This window comes from Bombina bombina, chromosome 2, assembly GCF_027579735.1.
Source record: "Bombina bombina isolate aBomBom1 chromosome 2, aBomBom1.pri, whole genome shotgun sequence".
NCBI lineage: Eukaryota > Metazoa > Chordata > Amphibia > Anura > Bombinatoridae > Bombina > Bombina bombina.
The window spans coordinates 826,031,890-826,051,252 of NC_069500.1; the positions used below are offsets into that span (position 1 = coordinate 826,031,890).

Here is a 19,363-nt window from a genome sequence, read left to right on the forward strand (position 1 = left end):
ACCACAGTAAATACAGTAGATTTCCATAATCAACAAATGCACAATAAAAAGACAATGCAATAGCATGTAGTCTGAACTTCAAATGAATAGTAGATTTTTTTTTTGACGAATTTCAAAGTTATCTCTATTTCCACTCCTCCTGTATCATGTGACAGCCATCAGCCAATTACAAATGCATATATGTATATTCTGTGAATTCTTACACATGCTCAGGAGCTGGTGACTCAAAAAAGTGTAAATATAAAAAGACTGTGTACATTTTGTTAATGGAAGTAAATTGTAAAGTTGTTTAAAATTGCATGCTCTATCTGGATTATGAAAGTTTAATTTTGACTTGAGTGTCCCTTTAAATTCCTGGTAGTGAAGGGGTTAATCATTTTGCTTGTAAGGTTAATTTGTGCTGCAGTGTAGGGAATACCCTCCCACCTGACACTTTTTCTCTCTAAATATATTAGTTTATGTAATTATTTATTAATTTCTGTATTCTAGGTGACCCTCCTCACCATCCCACTCCTTTACCCCACCCTCCCCAAACAAATATTTAACCCTCCCACTGCATCTCACCATGATTGTTACTGGCAGCTAGTCTGTCAGTAACAATTAATCTTTATTTCTTATTATTTTATATTTACTATCTTTTTTCTCTGTAATGTAGGGACCACCCCTCCCTCCAAGGTCACTTTTTCTCATAGTGTTGGGCCCCATCCTTCCCTTTCCCCTGACAATCTTTGTTGCTGTAGTGTAGGGAACCCCACCCCTCCCTACTCCACTGCTGGGCCGCACTCCTGTCTCCCTCCTACCACTCCCACTCGGCATCAAGGGAAGATAGTGATAAAGAAAGTTGTGATCTGGCTTCATAGGGTAAGGGAGCTCGATCAGTAGTCCCTTACTATATGAAGGCAGATACCTTATGCCCCCACCTGCAGTCTCTGCTATCTAAACTGACAGAGGGAACCACAACATACACTTGTGTGCTGGACGTAATTTGTATGCAGCATATCTGCAAAAATCTGACTATATAATAGAAGATGACAGCTCTATGTAAAAAAGTATGATGTTTTGCCTCAATATTTCCTCAGTGGCTACACCCTATCATAAAGGGATTTTAAAAGGTTTGTGCTTAGTGCAACACACTAAGATCTGTGCAAATCCAGATCTTAGTGTGTTGAACTTTTCACAACAAGTAATCCGGGTCTGAAAAGAGTTGAAAGCCGCAAGCAACCGTCTTCTTCTGCATTTTGCAGCTAATGAAGCTGTAAAATACACACGTCTAGTATAGATTTGAAGCAGCCAAGGAGGCTTGTCCTGGGACTTGCAAGCAAACATGCATCTCATGTGCAGGCACAGTCTCTTTATTTTTCTCTAACTCCTTTACATCACAGACATACCCTTTGAGCCCTGTAATAGCACGGGTCTCACCAACAGAGGTGAGCAAGCTATTACTGTAATAGCACAGGTCTTGAGTAAGGGGTTAATGAAGTTTACTATAAAACTGTTAGATCATGGTGAAATCCAATGTTTACCAGGTGAGCTGAGGAAATTTTGAGGTAAAATATATTTTTTACAGAGATGCTGATGTGATATTTTCTTGTCAGCTTTTTACTTAAATGCTTCATCACTTTCAAGTGGCTAAGCATAGAGCTAGCATGTCCCTTTAATAATTGTCAACCTATACTAGCGTTCTACTTACAAGCTTATATAGCGCATAAACAGCACTAGCAGTACTTTATGCAGTTGGAGTCTAGAGTACTTTATTTTTATACAGCCAAACCCAATTACAAAGAACATGAAATCTTAAGAACAGGAAACAGGGACAATACACAGCTGGCAAGTAGCAAAAAAATAAATAAAAAATAATTTATTTTATCTAAAATGTGACACTTTAAAATGTATTAAAAAAAAACACACTTTTACCTTTGGGATATTATCCACCAATAAAGCTATTGGAGTTTTCCTTATCAACAAGCACACTTCAACCTCATAGACCAGTTGTGTACTTCCTATTTCAGAGTCAAAACAAAGGTCAGGGATAGGCACAGACAAAGGCTGTGGCAGACATTTTCCAAAGTACAGACCTTAGTGAAGGTACATTTGAAATTAAAAACAATATTTTATAGTGCTTGATGTTATTTTACTGATACAGATACCACTGATCCTATAACCAGCCCTCCTCTGGCTATACCCATGAGCCAGTGTCACTACTGTGTTATTATATAGTGCTGGGTGTTATTATACAGATGCAGATACCACTGACCCTATAACCAGCCCTCCTCTGGCTATACCCATGAGCCAGTGTCACTACTGTGTCATTATATAGTGCTGGGTGTTATTTTACTGATACAGATACCACTGATCCTATAACCAGCCCTCCTCTGGCTATACCCATGAGCCAGTGTCACTACTGTGTCATTATATAGCGCTGGGTGTTATTATACTGATGCAGATACCACTGATCCTATAACCAGCACTCCTCTGGCTATACCCATGTGCAAGTGTCACTACTGTGTCTTTGTATAGACCTTGGTGTTATTATACTGATGCAGATACCACTGACCCTATAACCAGCCCTCCTCTGGCTATACCCATGTGCCAGTGTCACTACTGTGTCTTTGTATAGTGCTGAGTGTTATTATACTGATGCAGATACCACTGACCCTATATCCAGCCCTTGCCTGGCTATACGCATGTGCCAGTGTCACTACTGTGTCATTATATAGTGCTGGGTGTTATTATACTGATGCAGATACCACTGACCCTATAACCAGCCCTTATCTGGCTATATCCATGTGCCCGTGTCACTACTGTGTCATTATATAGTGCTGGGTGTTATTATACTGATGCAGATACCACTGACCCTATAACCAGCCCTCCTCTGGCTATACCCATGTGCCCGTGTCACTACTGTGTCATTATATAGTGCTGGGTGTTATTATACTGATACAGATACCACTGACCCTATAACCAGCCCTCCTCTGGCTATACCCATGTGCCAGTGTCACTATTGTGTCTTTGTATAGTGCTGGGTATTATTATACTGATGCAGATACCACTGATCCTATAACCAGCCCTCCTCTGGCTATACCCATGTGCCAGTGTCACTACTGTGTCATTATATAGTGCTGGGTGTTATTATACTGATGCAGGTACTACTGACCCTATAACCAGCCCTCCTCTGGCTATACCCATGTGCCAGTGTCACTACTGTGTCATTATATAGCACTGGGTGTTATTATACTGATGCAGATACCACTGATTCTATAACCAGCCCTCCTCTGGCTATACCCATGAGCCAGTGTCACTACTGTGTCATTATATAGTGCTGGGTGTTATTATACTGATACAGATACCACTGACCCTATAACCAGCCCTCCTCTGGCTATACCCATGTGCCAGTGTCACTACTGTGTCATTATATAGTGCTGGGTGTTATTATACTGATGCAGATACCATTGATCCTATAACCAGCCCTCCCCTGGCTATACCCATGTGCCAGTGTCACTACTGTGTCATTATATAGTGCTGGGTGTTATTATACTGATGCAGATTCCACTGATCCTATAACTAGCCCTCCTCTGGCTATACCCATGAGCCAGTGGCACTACTGTGTCATTATATAGCGCTGGGTGTTGTTATACTGATGCAGATACCACTGACCCTATAACCAGCACTCCTCTGGCTATACCCATGAGCCAGTGTCACTACTGTGTCTTTGTATAGTGCTGAGTGTTATTATACTGATACAGATACCACTGACCCTATAACCAGCCCTCCTCTGGCTATACCCATGAGCCAGTGTCACTACTGTGTCTTTGTATAGTGCTGGGTATTATTATACTGATGCAGATACCACTGATCCTATAACCAGCCCTCCTCTGGCTATACCCATGTGCCAGTGTCACTACTGTGTCATTATATAGTGCTGGGTGTTATTATACTGATGCAGGTACTACTGACCCTATAACCAGCCCTCCTCTGGCTATACCCATGTGCCAGTGTCACTACTGTGTCATTATATAGCACTGGGTGTTATTATACTGATGCAGATACCACTGATTCTATAACCAGCCCTCCTCTGGCTATACCCATGAGCCAGTGTCACTACTGTGTCATTATATAGTGCTGGGTGTTATTATACTGATACAGATACCACTGACCCTATAACCAGCCCTCCTCTGGCTATACCCATGTGCCAGTGTCACTACTGTGTCATTATATAGTGCTGGGTGTTATTATACTGATGCAGATACCATTGATCCTATAACCAGCCCTCCCCTGGCTATACCCATGTGCCAGTGTCACTACTGTGTCATTATATAGTGCTGGGTGTTATTATACTGATGCAGATTCCACTGATCCTATAACTAGCCCTCCTCTGGCTATACCCATGAGCCAGTGTCACTACTGTGTCATTATATAGCGCTGGGTGTTGTTATACTGATGCAGATACCACTGACCCTATAACCAGCACTCCTCTGGCTATACCCATGAGCCAGTGTCACTACTGTGTCTTTGTATAGTGCTGAGTGTTATTATACTGATGCAGATACCACTGACCCTATAACCAGCCCTCCTCTGGCTATACCCATGTGCCAGTATCACTACTGTGTCATTATATAGTGCTGGGTGTTATTATACTGATGCAGATACCACTGATCCGCCTATAACCAGCCCTTGTCTTGCTGTACGCATGTGTCAGTGTCACTACTGTGTCTTTGTATAAAGCTGGGTGTTATTATACAGATGCAGATACACATCTAGTATTTCACTCAGGCTTTATTTATTCCATAACTTATAACCCAATATCGCTAGCAGTCTCTTGACAAGCCACTAACTTTATTCACACTACATTTTTTTTATTCTTATTATTAAATCAGAAAGAAAATATATACTAAGGTTGTGGCGGACACTGCAAGGGCTAGTCATGGACACCAGTGTCCATGTACGGACACCTTGCCTATCCCTGCTGTGGATCACGCGCTGTACTTTAACTTTTTTGTGTTGGAATCAAAGTGTTTAACATCAGAACGTAAAATCATTGATTCAATCATGTGATTTTTAAGGCCCGGGATCAGATCATGGGGGACTGCCTACGCTGCTAGGCACTCCCCCGGTCCAATTCTTGATTGCGTAAAAGGGGAAGGCTGCAGGACGCCACATAAGGTAAGATGTTCTATGCCATCCCAACGGCATTAAAGCCCTGCGCTTTTGGGGAGGCATGGAACGTCCTAACGTCGTCTAGGGGTTAACTATATGTTTAACCCTTTCATGACAGGGTTAAAGTGTCTACATCGGAACACCTGTTCCGATGTAGACAAATTGAAACTACGCGATCGTGCATACGATCGCGAGATTTCAATTATTGGATCGCATCTGGGGGGCGTCCCTACAACCCTAGGAACGCCCTCCAGACCGCGATCAAGTCCTTGAAGCACAGAAGGCTTCAGGACAGCCGTTTGTTATGACGTTCTATTCCGTCATAACGGCTTTAAAGCCCAGTGTAAATATGACGGAATAGAACGGCATAACGGCGTTAAAAGGTTAAACCCGTTGCAGAAGTTAAACCTATATCCTTACAGCATTGCTAGTGAAAACAAGACATGCTGATAGACGCATGCACATAAAATGTAAACTCTTGAAAGCAGGGTTTACCTCTCATATATGCTGTGTGTAAACAATACAATATTGTTTAGCTGTGCACAATAATAGGACATTTTAAATGTTTAAAAGAAAATCCTACTATTAACTTAACCAGCACTTCAGGCCCCTGAGGTTATCAAACTACAGAAATAATGTAGTGTGGCAAGTGGCCAGTCTAATTAACTTGCTATTGATTCCCTAACATTTATTTACACCCATTCCTAAATGAAAATATCCAGGGGCAGAGAGGAAGCAGCCAATTCCAACCGCAACCACTGTTAGCTATACCACTTGTTAACACACAAAAGGTGCCTAAAAAAAAGCATGTTTGCAGGGTAATGAAGGAAAAGATAGTCATGGAATAAAATTATTTCAAAATCCATCTTTAAACTTGACCCACACAAAAATGATTTGGAGACAGATAGATGGCATAATACGGTGTAAAAGTAGAGATTAACATTACTTAGATCTACCTCAGGTAAAATTGATTCTCAAATCTAAACTATTAAAACTACATTATTAAAAAAAAAGCACTTCAGTGCAATGATTCCATATTTATTATTACATCCAGGGTAGCCTAAGACATTGTTCTGCTTGGGTCCAAGAACAAAATGACGCCCCTCAACTCTCTTCACAACAATAGTCTAACTAAAGTCAGTTGTCTCAAATATTAAAAGTTTAGCAGCTTATTAATGCACAGGAGCAGGAGGACATGTAGATGTGCATCGTATTATATTCATTTCTCGTTAAAAACACTTATTATCCAGAATACGCTACTCCCTATGTGATGCCACTGTCAAGTGCTGCCAGGTCCAGATATAGTCGTTCAGATTACACACATATATATCGTTCATTCAAATTTTAGTTTTTGCATGACTGCGCATATGTCTGTACATATATATATATATATAATTATATATAATATATATATATACACATATTAAACCCATGTTGTTTAATGAAATCTTCTACAAGTTTAAATTAGCTAAACTTGATGTAGGCGCCTACGCCAACCATAATAATCCTTTCACTTCAATGCAACCTAGTCCAGCCTCGCGCAACAGTAAGAGTTCATGTAGACTACAACAGCTCTTAGGAGCAAAGCTTGCGTTCCTCTTATTGGCCAGTAAAGAGCATGTCGGCCCGCCTCGGTTTACGATTGGCGAAGTATAGTAGGAGGTTCTTCCCCATCGCGTGTTGACTCTCCGTTCTAGTTTACGCTAGGATACCTTAAGCGCTTCCTTTTATTGTATCATTCCGCTAGAGGAAGGAGAGAAAATAGTCCCTGGCTTCCGCCCTCTTGCTACGTGTAAGTGGTCCGGGGGGCAAAAAGCTGTCCAAGGGTGAGTGAGGGAAGACGGACTGATTAGCAGAAATAAGTGGGACAGACAAGGGGCAGAAGAAGGAACAGAGGGCAAATGTTATATTGGGGTAAGTAAACTGGGGCAATTACTATGTCTGTAATGAAAGGGCCTAATGGTATTTGTGTATTGAGATAAAAGCAAGTTGCAGTAACTAAGATGACTAGAGATTGGGAAGACAGGGCAATTGACAGGGGCAGGAAGAGAGAGGCGGTGCAGTTCATAGGAACAGACAAGGAGGCGGGTGTAAAGATCAGGGGGTTAGGTTTAGGGAACATTATAATAATAAGGTAAATAGGACGCCTGAGGGGCAGGGCTGGTTGCTTACACAGAAGGGGGCAGATCTAGGAGTGTCAGCATGAAGCTGGGGCATTAGTGGGGGGGGTTACAGGGCCTGCAAGCGGAGTAATGAGGGGGAGGGGAGAGCTGTATAGAGGGGGAGGTGTGGGCTTCCTCCTCCTTTCACTCCCTCTCTCTGTTACATTGTAGCACTGGAACTTGTTACAGTTGCTGTTTCTCAGAGCAGAAGATAGACATCTGCACCCCTTTCCTCCCCCAAATATCCCCCATCCAGTAGGGGGGCACAGGACAGATCCCCCTCCCCCAAAACAGAAAAAAAAAATCACCCCCTGGTCTGTTTTCTCACTCACTGTCGACTCTGGGATAATCTCTCCTGCTCAAACCTGCTTCTACTACTAGGGGGATTGAACTATTCAATCCCCAGCTCCATGCAAGCTTCCTGGATGTTGACTTTGTAAAGAGGTAAATATATACAGCTCTATTATTATAATTATGCAATTTATATTTGTAGATATGTATGCAAGACCTTTCTGAACTTGCTAACATTGCTTTGTTTATCCCTGGGTGCATGTAGTGTTTAATTCAGTTTCCAATGCATCTTTATTATTATTATTTTTTTAATAAGTAATTGTTCACTTGTTGGTCCATAAGATGAAATACCATTCTTCCCTAGTTCTTTAGGTTTCCTTAAATAACAATCACATGTTTTTCCCTGGCAAACACTTTTTCTTTTTATTTAAGCATTTTGTTTAATGTATTTTCATATATATATATATATATATATATATATATATATATATATATATATATATATATATATATATATATATATATAATGTTTTCTCAATCTTACAGCAAACTATTACAAAACATTGTGTATATATATATATATATATATATATATATATATTTTTTTTTTTTATATAGCATTTCATTTATATGTGCCATACTTGTTGGATTAGTATTGCTTTAAATCCATTGATTTATTGCCTTAGTCTCTGTAATTCTCAAATAAAGCTGTATTATTTTTTTTTATTTGAAACTCTGTTTTCTCTACAATTCCACGTAACGTTCAGTGGGAAAATGTAGTAACACTAAACCATCCACACTTTTTTATTTTAAATTGCTGTTGAGTTTCCCCAAAGTTAAATGTCCTAGTTGTATCCTTGCCTTTTTTATTTATTTTCTTCTTTTGATTTTTACAATGGGCCCTAACATAATCCCTTGTATATTAGGATAATGTGTGTGTATATACATATATATTTTTTTTTTTTTTTCCTCCGTGGCGTGGGTTGTGCCGGACTAGGGACGCATGGCAGGGGTGTAATGGTGGATGAGAACCTTTTGTCCATAAGGAATTGGTTCTTCCTGAGTGAGTTTGGCAGGCTCAGTTTGTTGAAGGAGGGGAGGGAGAAGAGAGGGAGGTGGTGGGGTGAAGGGAGGGAGAGGGGGAGAGTCTTTCTCTGAGCTACAGAAACATCTGCTATGTGTTAACTGGGTAGAATAGGGACTTAGGCATTCACTAGAGGAAAAAAAAAGTCAAACTTCTGCAAATGATATAAAATAAAAAGGAAAAAAAATGTTCAAAGCATTTGCACTACCCATATAATTTATCCCCCCCCCCCATTTTGGTTGTTTAACAACTTGCTGCCAGTGAATTTAACATAATGGACGAATTGTGCAAAATTGTGTTCTAATTGTAGTCCAACCAAGCCTGGGGGGTTGGATATTGCAGTCATCTTTGCTTATTTTACATCACTACACTATATTTCATGATGCACTACACACTGACTATTCCTCTGTAATTGTCCAATGTAAATATTTTTAGCTCTGTTTGTTTAATTTATTTAAAAACAATTCAGGTTTTTTTTTGTTGTTGTTTTTTTTCTAATGTTATAATTTCTAAAAATTTTTTTTTTGCAATTTTAGAGAATGAGGGGAAAATACCAATGTAGGTCATATTTGTTTTGTTTTTCTCCCAAACTATACAATATACTCTGTATAGCAGACAAGTATGTGTGTCTTCATTTTTTTTTATTTTTTAAATTCTTGCTCCAAACATTTTGAAAATTATTTTGCATAGCGATCTAGACATATTTCATGGCAGCTAAATATGTATGACTGACTATAAAGTTTGGTACATGTTTGTCCACCTCTGCAGTACACCCAATAGAATTCACATGTGAGGGCTACATGTGCGTCACAACAGTTCAGGGAAATTTTAAGTAGCCTCAGGATACATTCCCTTTGGGAATGTTTATATGATTACATATTTGTATATTGGTGTATACATTTAAAGGCCTTGGTGAATCCTGGTGGCCAGGAAGCCATAGATTGTAGACTTTTACTTCTGGATGCTAAATGTTTGGATTATGCTACATATATTTATACACACACCATTATACATGGCTTCTGAATTTAAAATACAGTTTTAGACTCCTCCATGCATCCCTGATTTCCACAATAAATATTTTTTTTCATATTACTAGTAACTGTTACAACTAGGTATATAAAGTATCTATTAAACTAACACTAAGTAAAATGTGAAAAATTGCAGAGAATGGAGTAGTAAGTACGAGGATATAAGATAAAATGAAAACAACCTCTTATTGCATACAGGCCTTGAGGGACAGTCGGCATTATGCATGTATGTATATACCCACCCACCTCTGTCTGATGTTTTGCTAACCAGCTTAATACATTTTGCACTATTTATTGTTAAACTCTGGAAAATTATGTTTTTAGCTGCCTATTCTTGTCTACTTTTGAGAGACGTCCAACTTGTACATTAGTGAAATATTTCTAACAGTGAAGTTTCTGTAGTCTAGACTTACAATTAAGAGCACAATTAATTTTGGAAAACAAAGATCTGAAACAGAGCCACAACCTCCTTTTTAAAAGTCTTGTGTGTATCTCTTTAAGAATGTATAAAATGGGCAAACAATATCTGTATGTTTAACATACCATTTATACTTAATAGTTTTTAAACTGGACTAACCTATTCCCTTTTCTTTGGTTGAATTGTCACCTCATTGATGATTGATTTGCATGCATTTTTTGTATAATTACTTTGTAAGAGGCTTTAAAATGGATGGACACTATGTTAGAAAGAATGGGATTAAATATATTTAGACTGACATGAAATATGTATACATTTAATAACATATTTGTATAGCAGCTGATTGTGTGTGTGTGATTGCAGAGATGGAAAAAATCCTGATTCTTTCCACCTCACAGGATAGGCATTCTGGACTCTCAAAATGTTAGTTCTGTGTATTTTTATTATAATTGCTCTCATACCAATATACAAACACTTTTGTTGTTCTTTCAAAAATTGTGTAATTTGCACCCTCTTGGTGTGTCTTAAATTTTGTCAAACTCTGCTTTATCTTTTTATTTTTTTTATTTTTTTTATGTATTATGAAGGTCACAATGTATAACACATTAACATACCTCCATATCTCATAAAATGTTGTTTTTCTATACTTCAAACGTGGTGGTAATGACAAACTCTGTGGGGGACTTCAAGAATGCCTGGGATAAGTGTAAGGCTATCCTACGGACTAGATACGTTTTTAGACTTTTAGGAACTGCAGGGCAGACTTTTTAGGCCTATGGTCCTTATCTTTCATCAAAATCTACGTTAATGTCTTTTGTTATAAACATAGATGTGTACATATTTTAATTAACCCAATATTTAATATTAGCATAATGCTCAATCTTATCACTTCTTCACAGTGAGAGACATTGTGATTGATAGGAGCAGTTTCTCATCTTCTACTGCATTTTATGTAGTAAGAGACATTTCCTAAACTATCGTTTATCCCATGAATTTCTTAGGATTTGATTTCAGATGTAATACAACAGTGTGCTCCTATTCCTGAGCATCAGCAAAACCAAAATAAAAAAAAAATGCTGCATAGGTATTACTATTTTTTTTTTTTTTTTTTTTTTTTTTTTTTTTTTTATGCATATCAAACCATGTTCCCCACTGAAACTTTGCCACCTAGGAGGCATTAGGATGTGGTGGGTGGGGGTAGTGTAATACTTTTAAATTATAATAAATGTTACATAAGCTATCCAAGGCATAAATTAATTGCATAAGTAATCATAAATTGATTTAATGATTTGTGCAACAGACATATCCATATTAGCTAATGTTGGTATAATAATGGCTTAATTTTTTGTTGGTTGGTAAGAAAATCATCTGGGTGGTGTGCCCATTACCTAAGAAAACACAGATATTTTATCTTAAGGGAAACCCATACTACTATCCCAGAAATCATTGTAGTACAGGAAGAGCAACAGATGGTTTTGGCTGATCCAAACAGAAATTTATAGGCATTTTGTGGCTGCAGTAACTATATCTAAATAACCATTGCAGTGCAGCATTAGTTTGTCATGTTGTTGTTTAACCCTTTTGGCTGCCCGAGAGGGCTGCAGCCAAGAATCAAAACAAGATTATTTAAATGAGGGGTTGGCGTAGACAGTCAATCAGTGTGTTGACAAGTTACTTTAGGTTTATTAACCATCTGATTCTTCTGTGTTTATTATGACAAGCACCTGTGTGACAAGCTCAGTGTTACAAAATAATGTAGTGTAGACAACACTTTACTTGTGATCTGGTCTTCCTACTCCTATATTTTTTTTTTTTGCCGCTAAATTCTTTTTTTTCATTCTCTCATTCCTTTATTGCATGTTGTTCTTCTTTCACTATTCAGAATCTTTGACTTTTTCTGTCCCCTCCCGTGGGACAACTGCTATTTTTGGTCCCTCTCTAATGGAGCTTGTTAGAAAAGGGAAAAAAACATGTTTTTAAAGTCTCGCTACCGATAATAATTACCGGAAAGAGCAATGAATTACAGTAAGGGGGGGAGGGTTTCAAGTGGTAAACACACACATCCATAATCTGTTTATTGCCCTCTGGGCCCTGACTGGATAATAGAAAGGAGTTTTGTATGTGTCCATGTATAATTGCACCCTCATTTTTGGTTTTGGGTTGTTGTGTGTGTGTGTGTGTGTGTGTTTTTTTTTTCTTTCTGCATAAATATATTAATGTAAAGTGTTAAATTTGCTTAATGTTGGCAGGTAATTTATTACTTAATTTTGACTAGAAAATATATTTTTATCTATGGTTTTAAAGCAAGGAGGACATGAGGGTCACTAGTGGGCCTTATTTAGCAGCATTTATTCTGTTCTACTAGACCTGGGGATGTAGATTCAAATAAGCGTTTGGAGTGGTCTTTGAAACTGCATCAGGATTTACATTACATGCTCTTGAGTGTAAGGCAGGGCTTGACAAATCAAGGAGCCAGGGAGAATACCATTGTCTGGCTCCTAAATATTCTAAATTTTAAACAGATTTGTCAACCCCTGGACTAAGGACTCCACAATAATCAGACAACTCGAGTTAATAATTTTTTTTCTTTCTTTTTAGGGCTGCTACTTGTAGATCTGGGGGAGAATGAACCAACAACAAAGAATGACAGCTGTGGGCACTGACAAGGAATTAAGTGATTTACTGGATTTCAGTATGGTAAGCAAAAATTTGTAGTAATGGCGTTGTGTGTACCAAGTATCGCTGCTTTTCCTTCCTCTTTAATGTAAATGATAGAATGCAGTGGTTAATCAGACATTTTGGTAGCGACAATGACTGCATTTATTAATCATTTGAAACAAGCATTCATTATTCCTTTTTGTTTATTTAAAAAAAGCACTAAAATTTATAGTAACTCTCTCTCTGTGTATGTATGTGTACGTGTGTGTGTATATATATATTATAGTGTGTGTGTGTGTGTGTGTGTACACCATTGGCAAGCTCTTCATTATATCTGTGGATTCCACATGATTTACTGTATGTAAAATGTTAACATTTTCTTGTATCTGTGGCCAAATAAGTGTGGCAAGAATTCCTTATGTGCTGATACCATTTTAATTAAAAATATCATTGTGCTGTGTATATTTATAAAGGCAGAACATGCAGCAGGATTGCGCAAAAGGCCTTAGAGAAATATACAATAGTTTTTGGGACATTAAACTGCCGAGCACTACTACTATCACAAGGTTATTACTCACTAAGCTATAGGTTCTCCTCCTGTGCCTGCTGCTCTCTTCAAAGCCATTTTCTTAGTTTAACCCCCAACAGGTACTGGTTGAGGAAGCCCCACAATCTTGGAAATGAGGTATTCTCACAACATGTGATAGAAGCGGGGTGTAGTCTCAGATTATTAACTTTGACAGCTATACTGATTGCTTTAGGATAGCGTGCATGATACAGATAGGTCGCTTTACATTTTTGCAACTGCACCACTGCTCTATGCATGTAATTAGGGCCTTTTTAATATGTTTTTTATGTAACTTTTAAACTTGTTTTAAATAAAAAATATGTATTTATAGTAAAGCTACCTTTTTGTATATCATGAATACTAACTTGAAGCGCACAAAACCGATTCTGATCAAAGTTCCAAGATGGCGGGGTCCAGTATGAAGTTGTGTATCTTCAGCAACCAGAATCTTTTTAGAGGTTAAAGGACCACTAAACACAGAAGAATAGTATCAGCAAATGTATAATAAAATGAGAATACAAAAGCACATAGTTTGAATTTCAAATGAGTAGTAGATTTCTTTCTGACAAATGTCACATAGTTCTATTTTCCCTCCCACTGCATCATGTGACAGCCATTAGCCAATCACAAAATGCATATACGTATTTTCTGTGAATCTTGCACATGCTCAATAGGAGCTGGGGCCTTTATAAAGATTGTACACATTTAGCTAATGGAAGTGAATTGGACAATTTAAAATTGTGTGCACTATCTGAATAATGGAAGCTTGATTTTGACTTGAGTGTCCCTTTTAAAATAGAACCACTTTGAAGAGAGCTGCAGGCACAGAAGGATAACCAATAGCTTGATGAGTAGTAACCATGCTAACGTGGATGTGCCAAGCAATTTAATGTCCATTTGAATTTAAGGGTGCCAAAGTTGTTTTGGGAGTTTTCTATTTAAACTTGTTAGACCTATTATTATTTAGCATTTTTCAATGTAAGTCTCTTGTCTGGTTGTTTTAGCCCATTTGGTGAAATTGGGTCTCATGGCTGGTGTTTGTGGGTAAAATGCTTTCAGTAGACATTTTCAGACAGCTGTGTCATCCTGTAGTGCTAAAGCTTTAGTGTGGGAAAAGAGAAGGGTGGGTCAAGGCCTATGTTATCATAGGGCTTAGAAACAGACCTTCCTATGTGTTAAGGCTGCTGCTGTTGTTTTTTTAACCCCTTGGCTGCTAAAATGTAGTAATGAGTAGTGTGGGGATTGACAAATTATGGGAGCCATGGATCCTACATGTTTAGGATTATTATATTTATGTATATTTACTCATGACTTTTAAACGTGTGACTGAAACCATAAATGTCTGCTTAAATGTGTCAACCCTAGAGTAAAAACTTCAAAGCTCTAGCAAACTGATGGTCTACACATTTGTTTAGAGGAATTTCAGTATGTATTCCAATGAAAACAATGCACTCACAGGAGTTTTGGACAAAAACAGTATCAAAGATTTGACACTGTTTTGGTCCAAAACTCCTGTGAGGGCATCGTTTTCATTGGAATATTCGTTTCACGCTTGCACCCAGGTAGGTAGCTGTCTCCAGGAGGGTGGATCTATTTCTTGGTGTGTGTGTATATTTTACAGTGTGTGTAGAAATGCTCTCACCCACTGCATTTAAGGTCTGAGGAAGGGGGAACACCACAGAATATCACTAAGTAAATGTGTGTATATTTATCTCTCCAAAAAAAGTATATGTGCTTGTGCACATGGTGAGTAGGAGATGCCTCAAAAAGTGTGTATATGATATATAAAAAGATTGTGGAAAATGTCATAATTTAAGTAAATTGGAAAGATTCTTAAAATTTTGTGCTTTACCTAAATCATAAATTTTGGTTTGAGTGTCCCTTTAATGATGTATGATGACTCCAAAGTGTTTATATCTAATTCATTATGAGCAAAACCATGAGGTATCTATGTATAAGGACATATCCACTAAGCTTTTTAGTAATAATCCACAGACTTTTTTTTTTTAATCATCTCGTGTGTATGTATGTGTATACATTTTTTTTGTTTGTTTTTGGTGTGGAATTAGCTATAATATTCAAAAGGGAACTATTATATCAACAATGCATATCTCCTGTTGCTCTCCACCAAGCTATATGGTCAGTTGAGATGTTTCATTGGAACGTTTTTTTTTAAAGAATAGTATAAAAAAAACACTAGGGGGTCAATTTATTAATGTGCGAGTGGACATGATACGATGTAGCGTATCATGTCCGCTGCACATCGATAAATACAGACGGCATACAGTGGCATCAATGAGGTAATCCCTGTTGCCTGTCTTACTTGCATTAAGGGGTTATTATTCATCTGTTTATCATCATCATTGCACCAGCAGTTCTTGTTAACTGCTGGTGCAATGCCGCCCCCCTGCAGATTTGCGGTCGCTAGCAGGGGGTGTCAATCAACCCGATCGTATTCGATCGATTTCTGTCCGCCGCATCAGAGCAAGTTATGGAGCAGCGGGCTCGTCGGAAACACGCGGCATTAAGCTCCGTACGGAGCTTGATAAATTGACCCCTAGGTGTTAGACAACAGTTACTGTGAAAGGTGTGTTTTTGAAGGGCTTCTGGTGGTTTGTAACCTTAGGCCATGGACATTAGAGGGGCCGAAGGAAGCAGTGTGGTAAAATTCTGCTGGTGAATACTGTTACGGTGCTTGGAAATTAATGATATGGTGATGGAATGTATGGTAATGTTTGGTGTTAGAAATTTTAATTATTGCTCATTGGAAATGTTTGTAGCCCCATATCTCTGTGGGTCTATGGTCTTGGTGGTGTGGAGGAAAACTGGTAGCATTGGAGCAGAGTTGCCCCACGTGACCAAGTAGATTAGAATGCTGTGAGTCAAATATGAGGATACATGTTTCACGCCCCCTGAGACTCAAGTACAGTTATTGAAACTGGGGGGGGGGTAAAATTATTACCACTGGGTGAATTCAGTAACAACCTCTCCGATGTCATCAATGTCTGTTCAATAATGCAGGACTTCCATACTTTTTATATTTTAAAAATTATACAGCTTCAGAGTTGTGGAATTTACATAGTCTTGGAAATGTGAGGAACTCCCCCCCCCCCTTATTTCTTTTAGCCCCTGTAATAAGTATACTGGGTAGTGGTGCCCAAGGTTTTAGAGTTGTCAGTTTAATACCAGCTACGTGGCAAGTACATGGGTATCATGGTTTGTGATGCTTCCTCCTCTTAAACGCAGCTTGTCACATTTCAGTTGGTTAACCACACTTCTAAAACCTCTTTTAACCATGGATGAGGATGGGTTACGTTGTTCATTTAGATTACTTTTAAATTATGTTTAAAAGTAATCTAAATGATTACAAAGAACATACAATTTTTAAACTACTTTCCAAATTACTTCTATTATCAAATGTGCTTTATTCTTTGGTATCATTTGTTGAGAGAACAATGCACTACTTGGAACTAGCTAAACACTTCAGGTGAGCCAAAGACGAGGCATATATGTAGCCGCCAATCAATAGCTGGTTCCCTGTAGGACTGCTCCTGAGAATACTGAGGTATTCTTTTTTTAAAAGATACCAAGAGGACAAAGCAAATTAAATAGAAGCAAATTGGAAAGTTGTTCATAATGTAATGCTCTATCTGAATTCGAAAAGAAAAATGTGGGGTTCCATGTCCCTTTTTTAAGGGCTGATTTCTCTGTGATTGATGAGCAAAAGTCTGTTTTTTTTTTTATTGGTCAACCGTGATGAATTTCAGACATAAAAACAGAAAATATTATTTTCCAATGTAGTAACATGTTTTACCAAAAGTTCTACATTTTTAGATGTCGAAGAGAAATATATTTAATATTTTCCAAATGTTTGTATAAGCTCCTTTGAATTCTGCTGTCCAATTGTTTTGTGTGTGTGACACACTTGTGCATGTGAATGTATACCTGGGCAGTCAACAAACACGCTTGTTCTACTGCCAGCAATGTCAACAGGGTATGCAGTGCTGGAACAGCCTCACTTACGTGTCTGTAGAAAAAGAATGAGCTGTTCATAACCTTTCAATCAAAGACTTTAAAGGGACAGTCTAGTCAAAATTAAACTTTCATTATTCAGATAAGACATGTAATTTTAATCAACTTTCCAATTTGCTTTTTTTCTCTTAGTATTCTTAGTTGAAACTAAATGTAGGCAGACTCATGCTAATTTCTAAACCCTTGAGGGCTGCCTCTTATCACATGCTTTTTAAATTCCTTTTCAACACAAAGAGACTAAAAGTACGTGTGGGTCATATAGATAACACTGTGTACAGGCACAGGGAGTTATTTAAGATTTAGCCCAGCACAATGCTAACTGCAAGACAATAGATAATAAACAGTCACAGTCATGTGATCAGGGGGCTGGAAGAAGGTTCTTAGAAACAAGGTAATCACAGAGGTAAAAAGTATATTTATATAACTGTGTTGGTTGTGCAAAACTGGGGAATGGGTAATAAAGGGATTATCTATCTTTTAAAACAATAACAATTCTATGGTAGACTGTCCCTTTAAATCCTCAAAGGAGAAGCATTAGTGTTTTTAACAGGTGTGAAAGTCAAAATTTAAAGTTTCATGATTAAATAGTGTCGTTTTTAAGAGCTTTTTAAATTCACTTCTAATATCAAAATTTACTCTTGTTTGATTGGTATTGGTTGTTGTGGGGGGGGGGGGATAATATAAAACTATCTATCTCTATATCCTGGCAGCTGTAATGCACTACTTGGATCTAGCAGGTGATTGGTGGATATGCAAAAATGCCTCATGCCATTGGCTCACCAGATTTTTTCAGCTAACTCCTAGTAATGCGATTCTGCTCTGAAGCTGATGTTGTAAAGGACAGGAAACGCCAAGTTTTTCTTTCATGATTTGGATAGAACATATAGTTTTAAATAACTTTCCGATTTACTTCTATTATCAAATGTGCTTCATTCTCATGTTATCCTTTGCTGAAGGAATAGCATTGGACTATTGGGAGCTAGCTGAACACATGTAGTTAGCCAATCACAAGAGACAAATGTGTGCAGGCACCAATCAGCAGCTAGCTCCCACTAGGGTAGGATATGTGCATATTATTTTTCAACAAGGGATATAAAGAGAACGAAGCACATTTGAAAATGGAAGTGAATTTAAGTGTCTTAAAATGACTGAATCATGCAAGTTTAAATTTGACTTTCCTATCCCTTTAAGCTTTTTACAGGGGGTAAACACATAGTTATATGGAAGCAATATTAAATATGAGCATTTTTCTTTTTGCACCTTTTTATATCTGGTGCCAGTGTATCTCTGGTCCAGGGATATTACTTCTGACTCCTTCATTACATAATACATAATTTAGTCACTGGCTCCTGCCAATTTTACTGACTGTGTTTTAATTCTTTGTATTTGCTCTTTTGTAGTGTGTCTGTTTTCCCACCCACATGCCCCTCTTTATGCACATAGCTTGTGGATGACCGGCAAGAAAAAAAATATTATAGTTAAAATGTAATGCTTTTATTAATAATCCCTAATTGCCTAAGAAGACACTGATAGTTATGCAAAGTTTTGAAGACTATTACAGTCCCACAACATCAAAGGGTGTAAAATATCTGTTTATAGGTATTATGTGGTAAATCTTTTGTAATAAGTGATGTAAGTTACATTATAGGACTGAGAAGGAAGACTTGCACCTTTTATACGATACTACAGATGTCCTCTTCACACAGATGTTTACAAATACACAAACACCTCATTAATAAAAAGATTTAAAGGAAGTTGAAAGTGAATAGCCTTTTTTATAGGAGAGATTTTAGCCAGTGTGACAGTGCTTGATGCAAGCCAGCACCCATGTGTTATAGTACATTATACAGAGAGGGGGAAGGGATCCCTCACTTTGCTTTCACATCCTGGCTGACACCTTCCTAAGAGGGTCCCAATCATGGAGAGTTAAACCTCTCACCTCTCTGCCACTTAATTCTGCATGAGAGG

At 37.9% G+C, this 19,363-nt stretch overlaps 1 protein-coding gene across 8 annotated transcripts in view; it reads left to right on the forward strand.

The window, feature by feature from the left end:
* TCF3 (transcription factor 3) overlaps positions 1-19,363 on the forward strand; it is a 262,782-nt gene that overhangs the window by 65,892 nt on the left and 177,527 nt on the right. For 2 of the 8 annotated variants that reach the window (XM_053703096.1, XM_053703097.1), the window contains exons 1-3: positions 6,832-7,068; positions 7,488-7,760; positions 12,736-12,834. In XM_053703096.1, the coding sequence (XP_053559071.1) occupies positions 12,763-12,834 (72 nt within the window). In that variant the 5' untranslated portion in view covers positions 6,832-7,068; positions 7,488-7,760; positions 12,736-12,762. Of the gene's footprint in view, positions 1-6,831; positions 7,069-7,487; positions 7,761-12,735; positions 12,835-19,363 lie in introns of those variants that run through there. The other 6 variants (XM_053703099.1, XM_053703091.1, XM_053703098.1 and 3 more) reach the window with 6 other exon arrangements.